Source organism: Sylvia atricapilla, chromosome 2 (assembly GCF_009819655.1).
Source record: "Sylvia atricapilla isolate bSylAtr1 chromosome 2, bSylAtr1.pri, whole genome shotgun sequence".
Lineage (NCBI taxonomy): Eukaryota > Metazoa > Chordata > Aves > Passeriformes > Sylviidae > Sylvia > Sylvia atricapilla.
This window is the reverse complement of record NC_089141.1, coordinates 25600737-25621360: the sequence shown is the minus strand read 5'-3', so window position 1 is coordinate 25621360 and position 20624 is coordinate 25600737. Positions and strand designations below refer to the sequence as shown.

At 37.8% G+C, this 20624-nt stretch overlaps 1 protein-coding gene across 1 annotated transcript in view; it reads left to right on the top strand.

The window, feature by feature from the left end:
* The window catches only part of PRMT8 (protein arginine methyltransferase 8), a 55599-nt gene extending 34975 nt beyond the window's left edge, over positions 1 to 20624 (top strand). The window contains exons 5-11 of the mRNA XM_066341055.1: positions 3182 to 3245; positions 6312 to 6454; positions 6838 to 6925; positions 10018 to 10133; positions 14645 to 14795; positions 17072 to 17193; positions 18979 to 20624. Of these exons, the coding sequence (XP_066197152.1) occupies positions 3182 to 3245; positions 6312 to 6454; positions 6838 to 6925; positions 10018 to 10133; positions 14645 to 14795; positions 17072 to 17193; positions 18979 to 19062 (768 nt within the window). The 3' untranslated portion in view covers positions 19063 to 20624. The remainder of the gene's footprint in view (positions 1 to 3181; positions 3246 to 6311; positions 6455 to 6837; positions 6926 to 10017; positions 10134 to 14644; positions 14796 to 17071; positions 17194 to 18978) is intronic.

Here is a 20624-nt window from a genome sequence, read left to right as displayed (position 1 = left end):
ATGATGTGGGAACTGTTGACAAATGCAGAGTGTTGGTTTTTCGACTACGGAAATCACTCTCCTCTTACTCAGACTTCCCCTCTTCAGGCTCAAATTCATCCACTGCTCTGTCTGGTTCTTCTTATCCCTTCTTATTCACTGTGGGAACTTATTCCTTGCCACTACCTAAGCCAACTGCTAGAATTATCTCTGGGTCTTCAAGAGATGTAAATCATAGAATCATTAACTTAAAGCTGTATCAAGCTGGCCAAGGACATGTCCAGTCCAATTTGGAAAATCTCCAAGTGTACAGACTCTAAATACTCTCTCAGCACCTATTCTAGGCCTAAAATCAGCAGGAATTTCCCTTGCCACAGCTCATGATTACTGATTTTTGTCTCGTCTCTCTGCATTTCAGAAAAGAGATTGACTTTACTTTCTTTGCAAGGCCCTTTGGGATACTTTTAGATTGCTTTGGATTGTGGGGGGAATCTCTTCCACAACCTGAACAGAACCAGCCCCCTCATTTTCTCTTCTTTCTTCACCTGCTCTGAGCCATAACCCTTGTGGGAGGGTACCAATATGCCGTGCAGTGATGTTCATCTAACGGGGGAGCTGTAGAAATGTAGAAAATAGAATTGGCACATAGATGTCAGTGCTTGGGAGGGGTCAGTGAGGGACACAAAAACACATAAAAATACATAAAATATCCCTTGAAGCCTTGGTTCATTTGCTGCATTTAGTCATACAGAATTCAGGACAGTCACTGCAGTAGAACTATCTGAATTCCATGGTATTTTCAGACAAACAAGACAGCGCAGGGAAAAAGGAGTTAAACAGACACAGAAAATGAAGGCTGATGTTAGATGTCAGCTGCTTTGTATAAAAAGGTGGTGATGAGGACACAGCCCAGGGGAAATCTGGGAATCTTGTGACTGTTTCAGGAAGAGACCACAGTAAAAGAGGAGACGTTTGCAGCAGTAGATTGAAGACTGAGACATAAAATGAAAGCAGAGGCGAATATACACACACAGAACCAGACAGAGCTGAAGCAATTCAAGGGTCCATGCTGGGACCACTGCTATTTAATATCTTCATCAAGGACAATAAGTAGTGGGATTGAGTTTGCAGATGACACAAAACTGCTTTGTGCAGCTGATGTACTTGAGGAAAAATACACCAGACAGGGGAATCTTGTCAGGCTTGAGGAGTGGGCCTATGTGATTTTCAACATGGCCAAGAATAGGATCTTGCACCTGAATCAGGGCAATCCTTTGAAGATCTCTTCAAGCCATAATCATCCTCTGATCCTGTGATTATAAGCTCAGGTACAGACTCATTTTATTGGAACATGCACTTTTCATAAATTCCCAATGCTTAGCAAAATAGGACAGATTTGAGCAGATCACTTTCTTAAAAGAAAACTGAGAAAAAAAACCCGACAACACTGATTTTTCCTCTATTTTTTCACCCACAGAATTCAGTTTTCTTTTTTCTGAAATGAGTTGCTTTTTAAAATAAAATTCACTACAGTATAAATTCCAAGTCAAAATGCAGATGAACAGCTTTAACCACCCTAAAGCAAGTTTATTTTCTGAAATATGTATTCCTTCATTAAACATTTAAGTGTTGGGAGTTTCTTTATTCTTTTGCTTCTTTGTGTCTGAAGCAGATTTTTGGAAACTTGTTGTCATTCATGAGAGAGAACTTTTTATTTCTTTGCACCTTGCTCTTTAGAAAGTTTGGAAAGCAACCTCCAAACACCTACGTACGCCTGCTTTATTTAAAAAACATCCAAAATGGGCAGTGGAATTGAAAATATCAGACAGATGTGAAAAAAAGACAGAGAAAATGAGTATAATGGCAGTAACTGTAGGCAGGGCATGCAGTCTATACAGCTTAAAGTAAGGGAAAGAACCTGGATGGAGCAAAAGGACAGCCCTCACCCCAAAGAATTTCTTCCTTGAACTCTCTGGACTCAGGTGTTCCTTTCCACAAGCCAGTTTTGGCTTATGCTCAGGCCATTGAGCCAGACATTTTAGGAATGGTTTACATCCACAGGCAAGCTAAGCAGATTCAGTGTGTTCCCATGGGGACTGGGATTGATATTATGACTGCTATTATGTCTGTTTCATGCACAATATAAAAGCAATAAAGGATTTGTGTGTCCTTGCATCCGCTGTCCTGCCATCTGTGAGTGCTATCACAGAGGTCAAGCACAATTTAGCTTTTAGAGATTAAATGGGATTCACTGGATATAGAAACCACTTCATTAGAGATAATATAGTTCTGTTTGACATTCCCATAGGGGAATTAGAGAGACGAGGATTATGCAAAGTAGTATCGTCCTTTTAATGCCAAATTTGGAAGAGGAAAATTAGGAATTGATTCAGTGACTACAAGCAACTTTGGCCTTCATGAATTTCAAGGGACACAAAACCCAGACAGATTCATGGAATGTAGTTTTTCTCTAAAAGATATTAAAGGTCATTGCAAACATGCTTTTATCCTGGTACACAGATTTTACCAAGTTTAAGGGCAGATCTAAAACTAGGAAGGACTCTGTAATTATTTTCCTAGAAAAAGCACAGAAATGGTCAGAGAAAAAGCTGTGCAGACCTGGATGGTCTTGTAAATAGAAAATTTCAGTCATTTCTTATATGTTAAATGCCTGCATTCTTTTGGAATAGCAGCTTTGCTAATGAATATAGATTTTTCACATAGAAAACAATTGCTTCTTGGCATAGAACAGTATTGGCATATTTGAATTTTAATATTATTCCCAATGTTTGAATGTATTTTGTTTTAAAATACATATGGAAATGTAGCATCATCCTAATTCATTCCATTCAGCAGATTTTTGTGAGGGAGAGGGCAATATTCTAAAGTATCATGAAGAAATTAAATATAATTAATAAATTATGTACCTTTTGTAGGTAGAACCTCTTTTTTTTCACATTTCCACAATTTTAAGAGCAATCTTTTCTACAGGTGCCAGTTTAACTCAGACACTGGCTGCAATTTAAGTATTAAAATATCATTCATTATGATCCTCCCCACAGGGAGGGGGCTTTATCAATGGTTACATGCTTTGTAGAGTCTTTGCTGCCTTCAGTAGATATTGTTTTCATTCACATAGCTGAGCTCTCTAAGAGATGAATTGCTCTTTATCTTGCTTTTCTTTTTTTTTTTTTTTCCCTAGATTGAATGCTCAAGTATATCTGACTACTCAGAAAAAATTATCAAGGCCAACCACTTGGACAACAGTAAGGCATATATAATTTTTTTTTCAGGAAAAAGAGAAGATAACAAGTTTTGCTTTTTTCTGATTAATTTATATTGTGGGTTTTACATGTAAATTGTAGTTTTGCAGAATTTATTTATGTAAATACGAAATTAAACACCTCATTCTAGGTACTACAACAATTCCTCACAGGAACTACTATTACTTCTGTATTTATCAGAGATAAAAGAAGTAAATAGAATTTATCAACAGGAAGTTTGGTTTAGCAAAGCAGAAGGAAGACCCTGTATTAGAACTGAACTTATCAAATTAATTCTGCTATTTCAATTCCACCTTTTCTCTTAAACAGAATAGAATAGAAATACAAACACACATACTGACATTCAAATTGAAATAAGGTTTAAAGCAAAAAAATTTCAGTAAGTTTTCTGACTCTCCACTTTAAGAAAATGCTTTTTTCAAAACCTTATCAAGACACTTCCCCAAACAAAAATTTTCAAATCATGAAATAAAAACATAATACAAAACTTATTGTTTGCTTGAAAAGAAAGCTAATGAAATTTCCAACTATGTGGAAACTTTGAATTGAAAAAAAAAAAAAAAAAAGAAAAAAAAGAAAAAGCAAAAAACCTAGAAATGACTCCAAGCTACTGAAAACCTGCAGCACAAAATAATCCTCAACAAATTCTATTTCATGCCTTCAGTCCTCCTCCAAATCACAGCACACAAGATATCTTTGTAACAACCTAAAAAATCAGTCTTTTTTTAACTGAGGCCGTGAGACAGCTCCTGTTTAAAAGTGCTTTCTTGTGCAGAGCTTGCCTTTGCTGCAGAGCAGGTCATGGCTGGGCTGTACCAAGTGCCCCCACTTCTAGCTGTGTCTGTTCTGATGCGCAGGGAATGGGTTTCTGTTCTGGTTCAAATCTGTTCTAATTTTTATTGCTGTCACTGGCAGTTTCTGACTAACCCCAAGCTCTCTGAGAGGAATATTTATTGTACAGCTCAGGCATTCAAGTGTTGTGGTGTGAAACAGCAGTGACGTGGGATACAAGAGGCCAGCCAGCGTATGCAGCGCTAGGTTCAGGGAAAGAAGGAAGAAAAGGACCAAAAAATACTCTTTTCCACAGTAGGGATAAGAGTACCAAGTAGGGATAAGGCACTAAAGCAGTGAGGGGTGACCTCCTTGGTTGTCCTGAACCTTGGATGCAGAGGCTGCATGTTCCCAGAACGGTTTTCATCCGCTAGAGACACAAATAGCACACCGCGAATCAATTTGTGTTTGGCTTTTCAACAGCAGGAATTGCGTGTGAAGGGACCACTGTCAGAATAAATTAGAAGGTTCCAGTGTGCTCCAGAGGGTGCAGAAGGTATTTATCTCTGCTTTTTCCTCCTGTTTCTACAAGGAGAAAGTCACTGGGAAACTGTGGCACCAGAAGCAGAGCTCCCTCCTTTTGGGAGGAGGCTTGGCAGGACAGGTGCAGCAGTCTGCCTGACAGCACTTTGGTCTGCAAACTGCACACCTGAACCAACATTTGCACTTTTACCCTCTACACTGACCCACATTCACTTTGATTTTAATGCAGCCAGGTACTGAGCCAAAGGATCTTGTTGCTCTTAGAAAGTTTCCTTTTTTTCTCCCCTATATGTTTCAAGAAATGAAGAGTCAGCAAAAGGGGCTGAACCAAGAGAAAACACACTGTTCCCAGAACAGATACATGCAATAATATATCTGGGGACAGTACAGTCTGTCCCCACATGATGCCTTATGAAGCAAAGGGGGGGTGGGAGGAACCAGTGCTGCTGCTGCTGCTTACACTGTGATGTTCTAGGTGTAAACAGAGGGCTTCAGGTGTTTAAATTCACTCCAAAAGAATTGGGGCAGTGAAAGTGCTTGGGAAAAAAGAGAACTAAAGAGAACTCATGGCTGGAGCTTATAGACATGAAGAGTCTTCAGTACAACAACAGATGAACTGTTGAATTACTAACTGTGAAAGAAATGCGGCTAAATAATGGCAAAGAGAAGGGAACTCAGCTCTTTTCCAGTCAGGTTCCTCTTATCAGCTGATACTTTGTGGTACCAGTCTGAGTCAGAGTGTTCCCAATTTCTTAGTGGGCCAGTCTGGATTAAAAATTTGCTATGCAAATAACATGGCCACATCTGGTTAGAGTAATACGAGTACTGCATGCATTTGGGAAAGACAAAACCTCCTCTTCCCTGGGATGAGTTCTAAAAACCACTCAACCCACACTTTCATACTCAGCCAGCTAACCTAGTTCTAGCTAAATTAAATTAAATTACCTTTATTTTTTCTGAAACTGAATGTCAACCATTTGATCAATAAAAACGACTATCATTAAAGACTGCTATTCATTAAGAGTAGTCAAATAATCTTATCAATTAGTAATGGAAAGTAGAATATTCACCTTATTCCTAAATTTCAAGTGCATCTGTTACCTTGTCAAGGAAGAATCCAGAACCATGAGACTTTATCCACTGCAACAAACAATATAAGGAGCAGAGAAACACACACTGAAAATTATTTAGCACATGCTTAAAATACACTTGTAAATAGAAAATATTTCTTAAAAGCAGGAATAACTGGTGACTTGTAGTAGTCCTAAAACAAAGTTATTTGTTACAACTGAACTAGATATGACCCACTATTTAAACATTAGTGTGTAAACCTGCAGGGGTGTTTAAAGGCTTCTAAGTGGATTCTTTGCCTTACTTGGTCAATGATCTAGAAATCTGCCAAATTCCAAAGGGCATTGTAAAATGAGATCATACAGGTAACAAGGTAAGGCCTGTTTTTTCTGTTCTTTTTTAGACATGGTGGAGTTTTTTGTTTGGCCTTTGGATTTTGGTTGGTGTTTTTTCCTTTTATATTGATACTAAAAATTCTATTTATTATATTTACTCTGTATAGTTTTTGAAAAGTGTGAAGTGCATTGTCACGTGGAGTCATGCCTTATCAACAGGCACTCAAGAAGAGAATCATATAGAAAAGGTCAGCCTGACATTCGCCAGTAAGGATCTTAGTCAGGTGTTTTATTATGTGCAACGTATTTCTTTGGATTCTCTTTTCAGTAATCACAATATTTAAAGGTAAAGTGGAAGAAGTTGAATTACCTGTGGATCAAGTAGACATCATCATCAGCGAGTGGATGGGTTACTGTCTGTTCTATGAGTCAATGTTAAACACAGTCATCTTCGCACGAGACAAGTGGCTGGTAGGTGCTCTGCATGTCGTGCTCCTTGCTGGAGCAGTCACCACTTATTTTCTGACTACAAGCTTTCCCTTCCCCACTGTCGCCATAACAAGACACAGTCACATCTCCAAGTGCCATTTCTTAGGCTTTAACGAGGAGATAACAAAGGGAACCTCAGTGAAAGAGCTTTGCTTTTGATTAAGTGCTGGCCGGCGAAGTTTGCATAGACACTGTCTAATGACATTGCCACAGGCTGCAAGGTTAAAGCTGGTGTGACAATCTGAAGGAAAGCAATAAAGGCATGCAAGGGGTGCTTGTCTGGTTTTTGTATGTGCAGTTCAAAATGTGATGTCTTTGTCAGGTGAATAGATTACGAGATCCATTTCCCCACAATTCATCAACAGAAACCTGGAGGGCTAATGTTTCCAGACCGAGCTGCTTTGTACGTGGTAGCAATTGAAGACAGACAGTACAAGGACTTCAAAATTCACTGTGAGTAAGAGCCTGCCAGTAACACTTTTCTGTGGTCATTTCCCTAAAATCTTCCGTTTTCAGTAGCCTGCTGTAATCTCATTGTGGGCCAGAATTCCAACATAAATGTGAACTCTGAGAAAATGTTGGTCTGCTGATAAATTCAGGAAATTTGCAGTAATTTAAAGTGTGCAAAGGAAAGATGCATGTATAAATTGATGACGACTTTGTCTAGAGTTATATTAATACCTCTAGCTATAAATGTGCATTATAGGGGATTTAGTTTTGTTGTTGTTTTGATAAATATATAATCCATCATAACAGCCACAAAACCCAGTAATATTCGTTTGCCATTCAGATCCTTATTTTTAACATAAGAAAAAACATAAACACAGTAAGATGTTAATAATTGTACATGTGAAGAAATAAGCCCGAAAAAAATATTTCTCCATGATGTCTTGTTAAGAAGAAAAAAACCCACAACATGTAGTATTTATTTAAAACATTTTATCCAAGAATTTTTAAATTAAAAATAAGGATCAGAAATTTAAATTTTACTTGTATGTTAAAAAGAGATTCTAATTTGGGGGGGGGGGGTGGTTAAAACTTCATAGATGAATGAAATTGACTTTTCCTTTGCTTCTAAAATGTTGGGAGAGTTTCCTTAAAGTATCATGAACAACTGCTGCTGTTAGTAACATCTACAAGTGACCTAGTCCAGGCTCCTGCTCTGGTGAAATGAACAAGTTTTACATTATTTCATTCTTTTTTTTTTTTTTTCTTTCAACATTTTTTGATTTTATTTATTTCTCAGAGATGGGCAGTTTCTCTTAAAGGTATTTTCCATTATGGGAAAAAAAATCACAAAATTCCTAAGCAGATTTATGTGATACATGTGAAAGTTTGGGTTAAATTAGTGGGTTCAGACAACTCTTAAATAAAAATGCCTAACTCCTCATTTTTTCACTCCCACCTCCTCCCAGAAAAGAAGGCTTGGTGTTTTATAATCAAATTCAGTGCTAATACACAGAACTGCCAGTTGGTCAGAATTGCTATTTTGGGTCAAAAGCGAGCCCAGTGCAGCGGGGCGGTGACAAGAAGTCTCTGTAGGTGCCAGGCAGGATTATATCTCCTCCTCGTGCACAGCCTAGATTTTCCTCCATGGCAATGTGATGACCTTGACAGTGCAGCTTCAATGTGCAGCTTCAAAAGGATGTATGATTCCCACATTCCGTAAAGGAATCAGAGCCATTTTGGCCTAAAATCTTTCACTTTGCTTTTGAACTCCTTCCTTTCTAGATCTTGAGTCCTTTTCTCACAGCAATACATCTGTTTTCAAATTGTTTCATTTTTAGCCATTTGAAAAAATGTTCAAGTCATTTTTTCCTCTTCTAAAATGTTGTTTTCCTTTAAGATGCTTTATTTTCTGATTTCAGCTCTGATTTCCCTTCCTCCCTTACCTTATATACCTCTGTGTCTTTAGTTATTTTCATCTCACTATCTATTTGCACCACCATCTTGTCTCTTCTTCCCATTTGTAAATCTTTGATGGTGTCTCCTTACATTTCAATTTTTCATCTTTTTCTCTCCTAAGGAGGATAGAGTCTTGCCTTCATAGGAGATGTAGGGCTGAGCATTTTAAAAGGCATTCAAGAACCATTATACTGATTAAAAAATAATCCAATATGAGGTTTTTTAAAAAATCTAACTTCTGATTTTTCTAATTGAAGATTAATACCAGAGTACTACTACAGTCAATTACTCTGATTTACTGCAAAACGTAAAACATATAATTTTATTTTTTACCTCCCATGACAGCTCTCTGCCTAAGACAGACTGGGCCATGTATTTTAAAGGTATCCTACATAGGCTGAAGTGCAGTAAATTATGGAGGTGCCAGTAATAAAAAAATAAATAAATAAATAAATTGTTTCTTCAGGGCTTCCTAGTTAATCTTTTCTGAGTAATCACATAAAAATGTATGACTTTTATAAAAGTAATCTGAAGTTCTCACATGCTCATGATGCTTAAAAGAAAAGTTTCAGCTCCCCTGAAATGCTAAGAAACTTGCAATCCAATAAAGAGATAATAAAGAGATATCAAAGAATCATTCATGTCTATGTTTTTTCCAATTTAGGAATATGCAGATTTTTATATTGCATTACATTTTGAGTCATACTCCTCAGGAAACCTCAGTGGCTCAAATGCTATGCTCTGGAAAAGATGAGACATTTCAAACATGCTCACAAATTTGTTTATCTGTTTACTTTGTTTTTTTGTTCAAGCCATTTTTTAAAACACTCCCACAGTATTCAGTTTAGATTTTGAGATGAAGCACTGAATGGACCTTGTCTTACATGCTTCATAAGACTAAGATTTCACTTGTTTGAAGGTTCTTGTTTTCACTTTTTTAAGCCACCTTGTCTACTTTTCCATTTTTCAAGGTTTTCGTTTTGTGCAAAAAATCCTCAGCATGATAAGAAGCATCTATTGCAACAATCAGAAGAACAGTTCAAATTCAGAGGATTGGCATGACTTCTAAATCTTTTCAAAGTGAACCTTTTGCTCTTCTGTCATGATGTATGTGCAGATTAAAACTGGGAGTCCCAACTATTAAAACACACTGCAATTCTACTCCTGCCAGTAATTCACTTGCTGAAACTAAAACAAATAACCAAAAGAGCGTGTAAACTGCCAGTTGAGTGGCAATCTACGGGGAAAAAAATAAAGTAAGTACTAAGCAGAACAGATAGGAAAGGATAGAATTCCAAATAGCTGTTTCCAACAGTCAGCCTGACATCAGATCATTTTGGGCAACAATCACAAGTGTCTAAAGCCACAAAAATCATTGACAAATCTCATATAACACAGTTTTGGAGACATCAAAAAATAAGGGTCACTTGTTCAAAGATGTACATTCAGGGCTTATTTTGCCACGACTGCATTATCTGTAAAATAGCAATGATGACACAGACAGCTGGGAGCAAAGAGCTGAAGGGGACATCTGAAAATAAGGGGATGGTACAAGTTCTTTCAAAAGAAAAATGCTTTGAGAAGCAAAAAGTATTTTCTATTATTGCTGCTAACCTTGCCAAATCCATTTGCATTGACAGGGTGGGAGAATGTGTACGGCTTTGACATGACCTGTATTAGGGATGTTGCCATGAAGGAGCCCTTGGTGGACATAGTAGATCCAAAGCAAGTGGTGACCAACGCCTGCTTAATAAAGGTTTGGTAATTTTGAATATACCTAATTATGAATATTAACACCGAACTGTAGGGTTCTTTTGGGGCCTGCTGCATATGCTTTGCTACTGTCTCTGCATGCTTTGAGCCAGCTGCAGAATCCATCACTGAAGAATGCTGTCACACTAAAAGGAAAATTGTGCAGTTTTAAATTAGCCAGTTTTTGCATGTTTCACATGATCAGTACTATCACATGACCTGAGCATTAACATTGATATCTTGATTTTTGATGGAATTCCCAAAAGCAAGATGCACCTTGTCTCTACTCATCTCGCTGTATCTGCAGGCTGTAACTCAAGATTCTTACAAATTTTACATATGCAAATACTGGATGAAGAGAGACATGGTATATATAGATATGAATTTGAATTGCCCTGACCTTTTTGTAAATAGAGGTTGGAAATCACTGATTGAATGCTACTGAGGAGAAGGGGTAAATTACTCTCTTTGCAATAAGTCTGCAGGATCAGTTCTGAATTGATGACGAAATAAATAATTAACTCCAGAACATGGGATCAGAATTTGAACTCAATTAATTGCTCTAACTTCCTAATTCTTACCCTTATATAGAATGTTACTGTTCTCTCTCAGTCCCAACATCTGCAGCCAGAGGTTAACTGGTACCCTGCCCCATGTGAGACAGGAAGGTCACTAATCCCTGTTCACAAGACCATGTTTACAATGAAGGAACTGCCTCCAGGAACACTTGAAAGCTCTAAAATTCCCTTCACTTGAAGGAATCCTCCTCATGTTGGACAGCTGTCATGAACAAGTCTGTCTGCATCAAAAGTAGTGGTAGCACCAGGTCCATGAGTCCAAGAGCTCATTTATCCCAAAGAGTCAGTTCTAACTTTTCTCTTTCACTTTTTGCCATTAACAAACCCAGCATTAAATGTTCCCATATGCAAAAAGGAAAGCCATGCCTCCAGTCTGCAAAACCTTTACTGAAAGCAGCAAAAAAAGGAACAGAAGCAGAAACTCTGCATGAGTACATATGCATGCCAGTCCATCTGCACTGGGGGGAACACAAGATGGCTGTGCTTGAAAACAGCCTCAGTCAGAGCAATTCAAAATTGCAGCATGCACAAAAGAAACAGCTATTTAGACTCTATGAAATATGTCCAGAGAGAAAGAGATCAGGGAGCAAAATTGGTTGGCTGCTCTGGAATAAAAAGCTGCACACCCTTAATTGAAGTGCAAATCCAGCACTTTATTTAGAAGGTCTTTGAAAGTAATTTGGTTTAAGATGACAGACAACAGTTTTCAAAGTGTTTCTATTCAGGTTTTATGTTCAGTTTTGACATCTTTTGTCCATAAACTGAATGGTGCTGTACCATGTAGAAGCACCATGAGAGCAAAGCAGGTAATAAGTACACAAGCACAAACCACCCTCCGTTCCAGAATCATTTGCTAATCTCACAAACTAATCACTAAGAAAAGAGAAAATTGTCAATGAAAAGCATGAAGGAGGAGGTTTATGTTCAAGATAGCAATGTGGAAGTAGGAAAAGCAAACTCTGTAGTTATATATTTTTAAATTTAATTTACTTTTGCACATGGTTTATTTATATAAAATGCATTTCTTTCATCCTGAAAATATTTGCGAATTCAGAGAATAATATTAGCCTAAGAAAACATTTGAGAATAAACAAAGCCATAATGTTTAATTATTCAGATATTTTATTACAGCACTTTTGGATAGCACAGCTTGTTCATATTAGATTCACAGAGGGTTTTTTAGGGTTGTATTCAACCCAAAGCCAGCTAATTTAGGGTGCCTACCAGATGAGTCTGAGCTCTCTCTACATTAGTCAGTGGATGGACCAGTCACTAGGTACATTCCTCAGAGACCAGTCAGAGTCTTGTGCTTCTGCGGTTATTTCAATTCCCAGTTTAGATGCTCTGAATGGTTCTACAAAATCAGCAAAATAAGACATCAACTGTGCCTGCTGTGTACCCATGGCACTTATCTGACATGATGGAGACTTGAGTAAAATTTCCTATTTTTCACTCCTCAGAAACTGGATGTAACTCAAGTCCTGAATGCTTTAAGGAACTTCAGGCACTAGGGCACAGGTGCACTAGGGGTGATGCATGCAGGGAATCCAGCATCCTCTCTGCTGTGAGAGCCATTCTCTTTTGCACAATGTCTTAAATACATCTGAGGGGCACAGGAATTGTTATGCCAAGTAGGAGTCCTGAGTTTAACTTCCATACCAAATCAGCCAGGGAGAGTAGTGAGAATAAAGCATCTTCAAACCACCAGAATCAGTAAGTGAACTCAGGAATAAGTGTACAGGAGTCCTGCTGGGGGCCTACTGCTTTCAATAACACTGCCAAAAAAATGGAAAATTTGTTTCACACTAAGTGAAACAGTTGTGTTTTCTTCTCTGATCCAAAAACAAACAAAAAAAACTCCACCAAACCTGGACATCCACTGAGATTTGCATGTTTAGCTTATTTCCATGCTCACAAAATTCTAGCTGAGTAACCTGACTCTGAGATGGAGATGCAGAAAGAAGTGCCATGGCATTCTAGAAGCAACCTTAACTCCAATTTGTATTGTTTGTCTCCCATCAAGTTAGCTGTAATGAGTGTTGCCAATTTATATAAGAATATAGAGTTGCCAGAGTACAATTCAAAGAGATCACCAAAGCCCAACTTGGCCATTCTCAGATTTATATTTATTAATTTAAAAAACCCACTTTTGTCTCCTATCTTGCATTGTAAAAAAGCCAGTTTCTGTCCTTAAAAAAAGGACTGCAAAAGGGACCAACAATATTCTCAGGACAGTTGTTTAATATTTGTGAGAAATGTCTATTGACTTCTCTAATAAAAATATTTCCTAGTGCTTTTGATTCCACTTTACCCTGCACAGCCAACACAGCTCAGAGAGAGGGAGCTAGTTCCCTTTTATGTGTCTCACCACTAGACTTAAAGTCCCAATTTCCCCACAGTGAGATCACTAAAAAGACAACAGAAATTACAGATAGTCTGCAGCTATCACCCACCAGTCCAGTTTAGCTTGGCAAAGCAAATTTTGCAGGCTGCTATGGAGCTCTGCCAGGACACCTCAGAAGTTCTCATTACTAGCCTGCTTTTGTCTTACCCTCTTTTGACGGGGGAAAACCAAAAACATTTTAAGGTTATCACAGCTTTAAATGACCAATTATATGCATAGTTCTCTGATAAACACTAGTGCCTCAGGGTGTCATTGCAATGCAGTAGAATAATTTTCATTATGGTTAAGTTGTTCTTGAGCAGTAATGTTAACCAGACAGGCCAAAACTATGGCTTGCTTAAATCATCTCCCCGTAAGTTTTTTAAGTCTCAGAAACACGTATGTGATCCATGCAAAGACCTCAGTAACTGCATGGCTGCATCTTTCTATGTCTGTTTTTGCAGTCTTGGGTTACTGAAGGTAATTTCTACAAGAGCCGTCCGATGTGCCCTAAAAGAGGCTAAAAGAGCCCTCTAATGGGCGGTCTAGACACTGTTCTCCATTTTTGCAGTGCAAGTCTTAGGAAATGCTGGTGAGGTCAGAGACACAATTCCTAACTTCAGCTGGTAGAGTAGAGAAAAATCTGGATTTCTGCCAACAAAAATTCTGTTTCCCTGTATGCATGAGCAATAAGGGTACCACAGCAATGAGAATGAGCAATGAAGGTACCAGAAAGTGCATAGGAAACATTTCCCACAGCATCAGAATAGTACTTCAGATTTACCATCCCCCCTGTCATCACTGCAACTTTTTGGAAGCAATCCAGATAAAAGCAGTACCTATCTGGGAAAATCAGATCCATCTGAAAAACACAGTTTAAGCCTTGAACGGTGAGATGTAAATATTGATGGAAATAAGCAATCCTGAAGACTACACTGAAGCTTCCAGCTCCTGCAATCAAGCCCTAGTATGATTGACATGATTTACTTCTGTCTTGTTCTGGAGTAAGATGCCTGTGCTCACTGTTTGGAATCAGTTACCTGACACAGGACTAGAAAGCACCACCACCAAAAAGCAGGTCCCTCTTGTGTCTCAAAATGCTTGGCACAGTCAGATCACTTTCCTTCCCAGAGATGCAAAACCAAATAAGTTTATTTTTATTAGAATCCCAAATCTGGCATCTTTCCTCATGCTGACTATCCCTGATGATAAAAGGTCTTTGAACTGGACCTATGTCTCCATGTCAACATCTACCTGTATTTATCAGAGCACCTTTTTACCCTGGTTTTCCCCAGCTCCTACAGCCTCTCATTGCTATTCCCAAGAAACCAGTGTCTTCAGTGAGTGTCCTCTCTGTCAACTTAGTCAGATAACTGGATCATTTGCTCATGATTTGATACATTAGAATATACCTCTGATTCCTTACAGTGATAAAAGGCTGCCAGTCATCTTTGTGTCTGATCACTGAATGAAATCTTGAAGTACCTCATTTCACACTTACCTGAGAATCACAGACATCTGCATGTAAATGTCATTTCTTTCTCCTCCAAACAGGAAGTAGATATTTATACAGTGAAGACTGAAGAATTGGAATTTACTTCTGCATTCTGCCTCCAAATTCAGCGCAATGATTACATTCATGCCTTGGTCACCTATTTTAATATTGAATTTACAAAGTGCCACAAGAAGATGGGATTTTCTACAGGTAATCTGTATTTCTTTTAATTTCATTTCTGTTGCTATCAGTCTATCAGTGCTGTTGATACAGGAAGGTTTAATGTACCACCACATTGGAATTTCAGTGATTAAAAGCTATTGTAATTTTGGGGGAGGTGAGCAGGATGGGGAAAGGACAATTGCCTATAGGAATTCGGTGAGAACAGAGGCATAATTTCACGGTGGCCATCAAGCTTAGAGCTCAGCAGGAATTACGACCTGTGAATTTATGTCCCTCACCAGTTAAATCTAAATCCTGTGTCAAATTTCTCAGATTAGACAGAGAATTATAGGCTCAGAGAGAGATAGCAGCTCTGCATCCTGGTTTTCTCCAAATCCAAAACTCAACAAAGCTTGCCCCAGAGCCTAGAACAAAACCTACATTTTTTCCAAGCTACAGAAACACACATACTGATTATGTGAGTCATCTCTAACAACCCAGATGTGAAATTCTAACTTGCCTTGGTGAGCAGATATTTAAAGGAATTACTCCATTCCCTTAAGGCACCATTTACCAGACTGAATAAAAATTGCAGTGTCTTGCAATAAATGCAAAAATCTCATCCTGTAGACAGCCTGCGTGTAGACAGGAGGGTGAAGTGTTTCTCTGCCTCTGTTCTGTTTATCATGACAAGGCAGGTGCAGAAGAATTACTCCATAAAAAGGTTGTTTTACCATCTGCTGCTGAAGGTCACCACTGTCTGGAAGACTGGTAAAGGTTCTCACCTGGTGTCTGCTGGCAAAGCTGCACTGAATTCAGTAAAGTACACCGGTTTGTAGGACATGTCCAAACACTGCTTCATTGATAGGTATTTTTATAAATTATGAATAAGAGTGTAATTTGGGGCGAACTTGGAGACCTGGGCCTGCATTACATACAGCCCCATCCTGTTCATGGGGCACAAGATTCCAGTTATGTCCAGGCTTTTCTGGGGAATGTGTCCCTGCACAGGGGCATGTGCACAACTATGTGGGTGTGTACAAGGCAGCAGTTATGACTTAGAATATAAATTCAATTTCATTTTGGTGTAACATGTTTTCAGTTAGAAATTTTATGCAGCTGTGTCCAGATAGTAAACAGTCTGGATCTGAATTCCTACGAGAAGAGATCTCATTTAACATTTGAGATTAACAGTCATTAAAACCGTCTGGACACACAGACAAAAATTATCTGGTAAAATCCTTCTCCTTTCAAAGATACCAATTTGTCAGCACAGTTTCTGAAAAAAACTTGCTTTATATCAGTCTTCTGATCCTAGAATTTTAGAAAACAGTTAAAAATTCCTGTCCTGCTAGTTTTTAAAGAAAGCATCAGTTATTTTCCCAGACACGAACAATTTTCAAAGCCAAGTAATTTTTTTGAAACATTGATGTTGAAATGAAATAAGATCATTATTTTATTAAACAATGTTAATAATGATACAATACAGTGACCTCATGTGACTGGCGAATACAAATAGGAGAAAAACAAACTTATCAGAGGGGTTTTTTGCTAGGTTAGGAAGTCTTTGAGCTCCTACAGCTATTCTTAGGTTCCTAGATGCTCTTGACTGCAAGAATGCTGGGAACAAAAAGTGACCAATACAAGTTCATTAGGCACTGCTCAAAGATTGGAATTTAAATCAGAAATAGAACCAAAGAAGTAAATTAAAAGCCTGGAATAACAAAGGGTCATCAAAGTGATTCTGCTAAGCAAGACTAAAAATTAATTTAGACCAGTTTCCATCTCTGGCAAATTTCCCCAAACGCCTTTTAAGAGTCCCAAAAGTGATCAAGGTGCAAGTGCCCTTTCATCTGCTCTATCCTCCTGGAAACGGTAAAATTTGCTGTTTTGGGATCACTAGTCAAATGTTCCATCTGCAACATCTGGATTAATAATTTTTGATGAATCTTTCCCTCATGCTTTTGTATCATTGTTTTTTGAACTAATTTATACTTCTGAAATTCAAAGCACTTAGTGGTAAAGATTTTCCAAATTTGACCATGTGTGGGTTGAAAGAAAAGCACAAAAATGTGCCTATCTTGCCCTGTAATCTCTTTTGTGGAATCCCTCTTTCTGGGTGTGATTCACATCTGACATATTCCAGCAAAAATTAGAAGACAACCCACAGACAGCCAATAGAATTGTGTTCTAAAGCACATTTACTAATATAGAACATAAAGCATTCTATGAAAAGGATTTTCCCCAATCATTTTCAAGTTATAATTTGATTTGCAAGGCATTTAAGAAACTTCAGTAAGTGATACCCATGTATATATTTTTAGCACCTGATGCTCCTTATACTCACTGGAAGCAAACTGTCTTCTACTTGGAGGACTATTTAACTGTCAGACGAGGAGAAGAAATCTATGGGACTATATCCATGAAACCAAATGCAAAAAATGTGGTAAGTCAGCACCCCTGATCCTAATTCCACCTCTACTGGTCACAAACTATGATCAACAATAAAGAAAATGGATAGGAGTAAAACAATGAGCTTGCTAAAGGCATTCATGTTTATTAGTAAGAGCTCCAGTCACAGCTTCACCAAAGCTGACGACAGCAATGATAAAGCAGTGCTAATGTTACAGAAGTCAGCCTGCAAGCAGGCTAGCATGGGAAGGGAGAAAATATTCAAATACATCACCAAATCAGCTGCCCTCTGCAATCAGCTTGACTCACATTTTGTGACACAAGGAGGCAAGGGGTTTTTCACACTGCCACTGAAATCAGTGGAAAGATCCCTTCTGCCAGCACACGATGATCAAGAGTAAGTACTTCAGTTCCACCTCTATGGGCACTGAGTGATTTGCCACTCAGTGCCCAAGGACAGTCCAACAGGAAATTAAGTAACACATTTCAGAGGAATTCTTGCATGAACTCACTAATCCAACGTACTTGCACTCACTAATTGAGTGAAAGGGTTGTTTAGCTTTAGTCTTAAATAAACATCTGTATTTTCTACGGAAAATTTTAAAGCATGAGGGATATCACACTACCATGACTGCTGAAAACTTCCTCAGTTTCTCTGCTATGGGCTAAATCCCCCTAGTGCTTCTTTTAACTGCTAATGAGACTGTGACACATGGTCTGATAGGCAACCTGTGGCTGGATAGAACAAGACATGAGAATTATGGTTTCTGGGAGAAACACTGGGCCATTTTCTGCCAAAAATCTTGAGCAGTATCTCTTCATTCTGTTAAAGTAAACACCAGTTAAAATAACCTGGTTATCCATTTATGCAGTTGTTGTAATTGTTGAAAAAATTGCATTTGTTAACTGCAAAAAGCCCTAACATTTCATTGTCTTCCCTTTTTGCATTGCTTTTCCATTTTTGTACCAAACACAGATTGGATATGGTAGTGTTGATACAGAGGGAGAAATAAACACAAATTAAACTCGGCATTAAAACAAACACATTCACCCCTGAAGCTACTTGCTCCAAGAAGAAAATAATTTGTTTCCCTACCTTTATCTTCTCCTAGGGGGACTGAAATATTTTCTTTTGGGTTAAATGTATCAATTTTCTTTGAGGGGAAAATGAATAAAATATCTCATATTTGTTCTGCAGTAAGCACCTGAATGCAGATTTAGGTGCTAAAATTAATGTGCTCTTGATAATTGTTTAAGACAGAGAGACCACCTTGGTTCAAAAGGATTTTCTAGTGCTTTGTTCTTCATGAAGATTTTCAAAAGCTTGCATAGACACAGCTTCCTTCTGTAGGGCTGTGTAGTGCCTCTTCCCTAAAAACGTGTCATTATAAGATAAAAAGTTACTAAGGGCTTCTGCACAATGGGAAGTTTACTAGATCTATTCTGGAACAACCTGTAGTGGGAAAGCCCTTTAGCCTGAATTAAGAGCATCTCAGTGGGGCATACCTTCAAAATTTTTCATAGGATACATACGATAACAGCATTTCAGAAGCTTCCTGAACCAGGAAGTAACCAGGACATTAAATCCACCTCAGGAAGAGTATAGAAATATGACCCAAGCACAGAATGTATGGTGACTGCTATTACACATCTTACAGCCTGCTTTCTCAGTGTTAGCACCATTTAAAAACAGAAGAAGTTAGAAACCACCACACGAATCTCTTGAATCTGCTGGTCTTTTCAACCCAAGCAATGATAACTGAATTAATACGCTAAACTTATGGTCTTACTTACATGTTGCATTTAAATCTTTTCACAGCGTGACCTGGATTTCACAGTAGACTTGGATTTTAAAGGACAGCTATGTGAAATGTCAGTATCTAATGACTACAAAATGCGTTAGCAAGAAACCTTGCAGAGAGATGAAAAGGAGAATTTTATCAAGTCTTGAACTGCTGAGCTTCAAGCTAGGAACAACTGTTCACAAGATTATTATATTAAATACTAGAATGTTTACTCTGATGGAGGGTGGTAACCTGATCTTTCTTGCAGATAGTACAGGGGGCTGGGATCCCACTGTGAATGTACAGTATACAGAACTGTAGCTTTTGTTAAACATAGGAAAAAAATAAGCAACAGTCTTGAGTGTTCTGGTTAACTTTAGGATGGCAAAAGATGCATATACAAATTGTATTACTTACTGTGAATTTCTGGTTCTTCCAAGCTTTGCATGTTAAAGATGATTAGGGCAGTTTTCTCACTATGAAAGACTACTACAGCACATTACTGTGATAGTATTACTGGACTTATATTCAATATAAATGAATATATATATTGTACATGAGGAAAAAAAAGTCATTTCATAATAGGAATCTGTTTTGTGATTATTTAATTCTCATTATGCAGTTATGGAAAGATGATGATGTTACCTTTGGCACTACTCTAGGCAGTGATATATTCCATTAACTGTCCAATGTTATAGCTGTGGTAAATATTCCATGCAAAGTGTAGATAAGAGCTGGGCATTTACAGGAAGTTCAACAACTATATTTTTGAATCTCCTCTGAAAACGTGGACCATTAGTTTTGAAATTCACCTTCACAACTGGATGTCTGTCAGAGCTTTAAAAAACATTAGCTTTTTATCCTTGAAAATATTCTGTGATGAGTTTTTATAGCTGGATTTTGCATGAGACTTTCAGAAATCAGACACCTAGTATTTAAATGTGATGAATGCAAAGTCTCTGAAATGGTGGATAATTCCTGCTTCTTGGCCATGCCATATTTCAGTTCTTTGCAAAATTCTTAATACAAAATAATTTTTAAAAAATAGGAATTAGTGTTACCTTTTGGTGATGTTTTAGATAAGTTTTAAATTGCGAATACTATTCTCAAGAGTGCAGTAATTTGCAGGAGCAAGTTAATGTCTTTACAAAAAATGCTGATGGCTTCTGATATTACTAAGATGTCTGTAGCTTTCCCATCCCCTTGAGTCCCTTGTTTTTCGTACAAAATCTCCTGCTTATTGTTAAAATATTAAGTGCTTATAATTCCTCATATGTATGTATCAGGTCTTTTTACTATATGAATGTGGGCCATTTAATCACATGTAATTCATCAACAACTGCATCACCAGTCCTATCTACGCATTTTCCAGTCCGTCTGGCATTAGGCACTAAATCATGTTCTATCTTGTACTGGATAAGATTGACTAGTTTTTTGCCTAAAAATATTTTTAATCACCTGCAAATAAAGCATACTTGAAGATGTATTTTGCCAGTATTTGTCAACTTCTCGCTTTTTAGAAACCTATTTCTATTGATTTTCCCTCCACAGAAACTGTACAGTGCCTCCACTTTCTTATGGTCTAAAGAATATGGTGTAGGGATTCTATCGAATGGTATCTATGTAGAGTGAAATTAAACTGTAATTCAGCAGTAAAAGATATTGTTTGCCATTTAGTTCA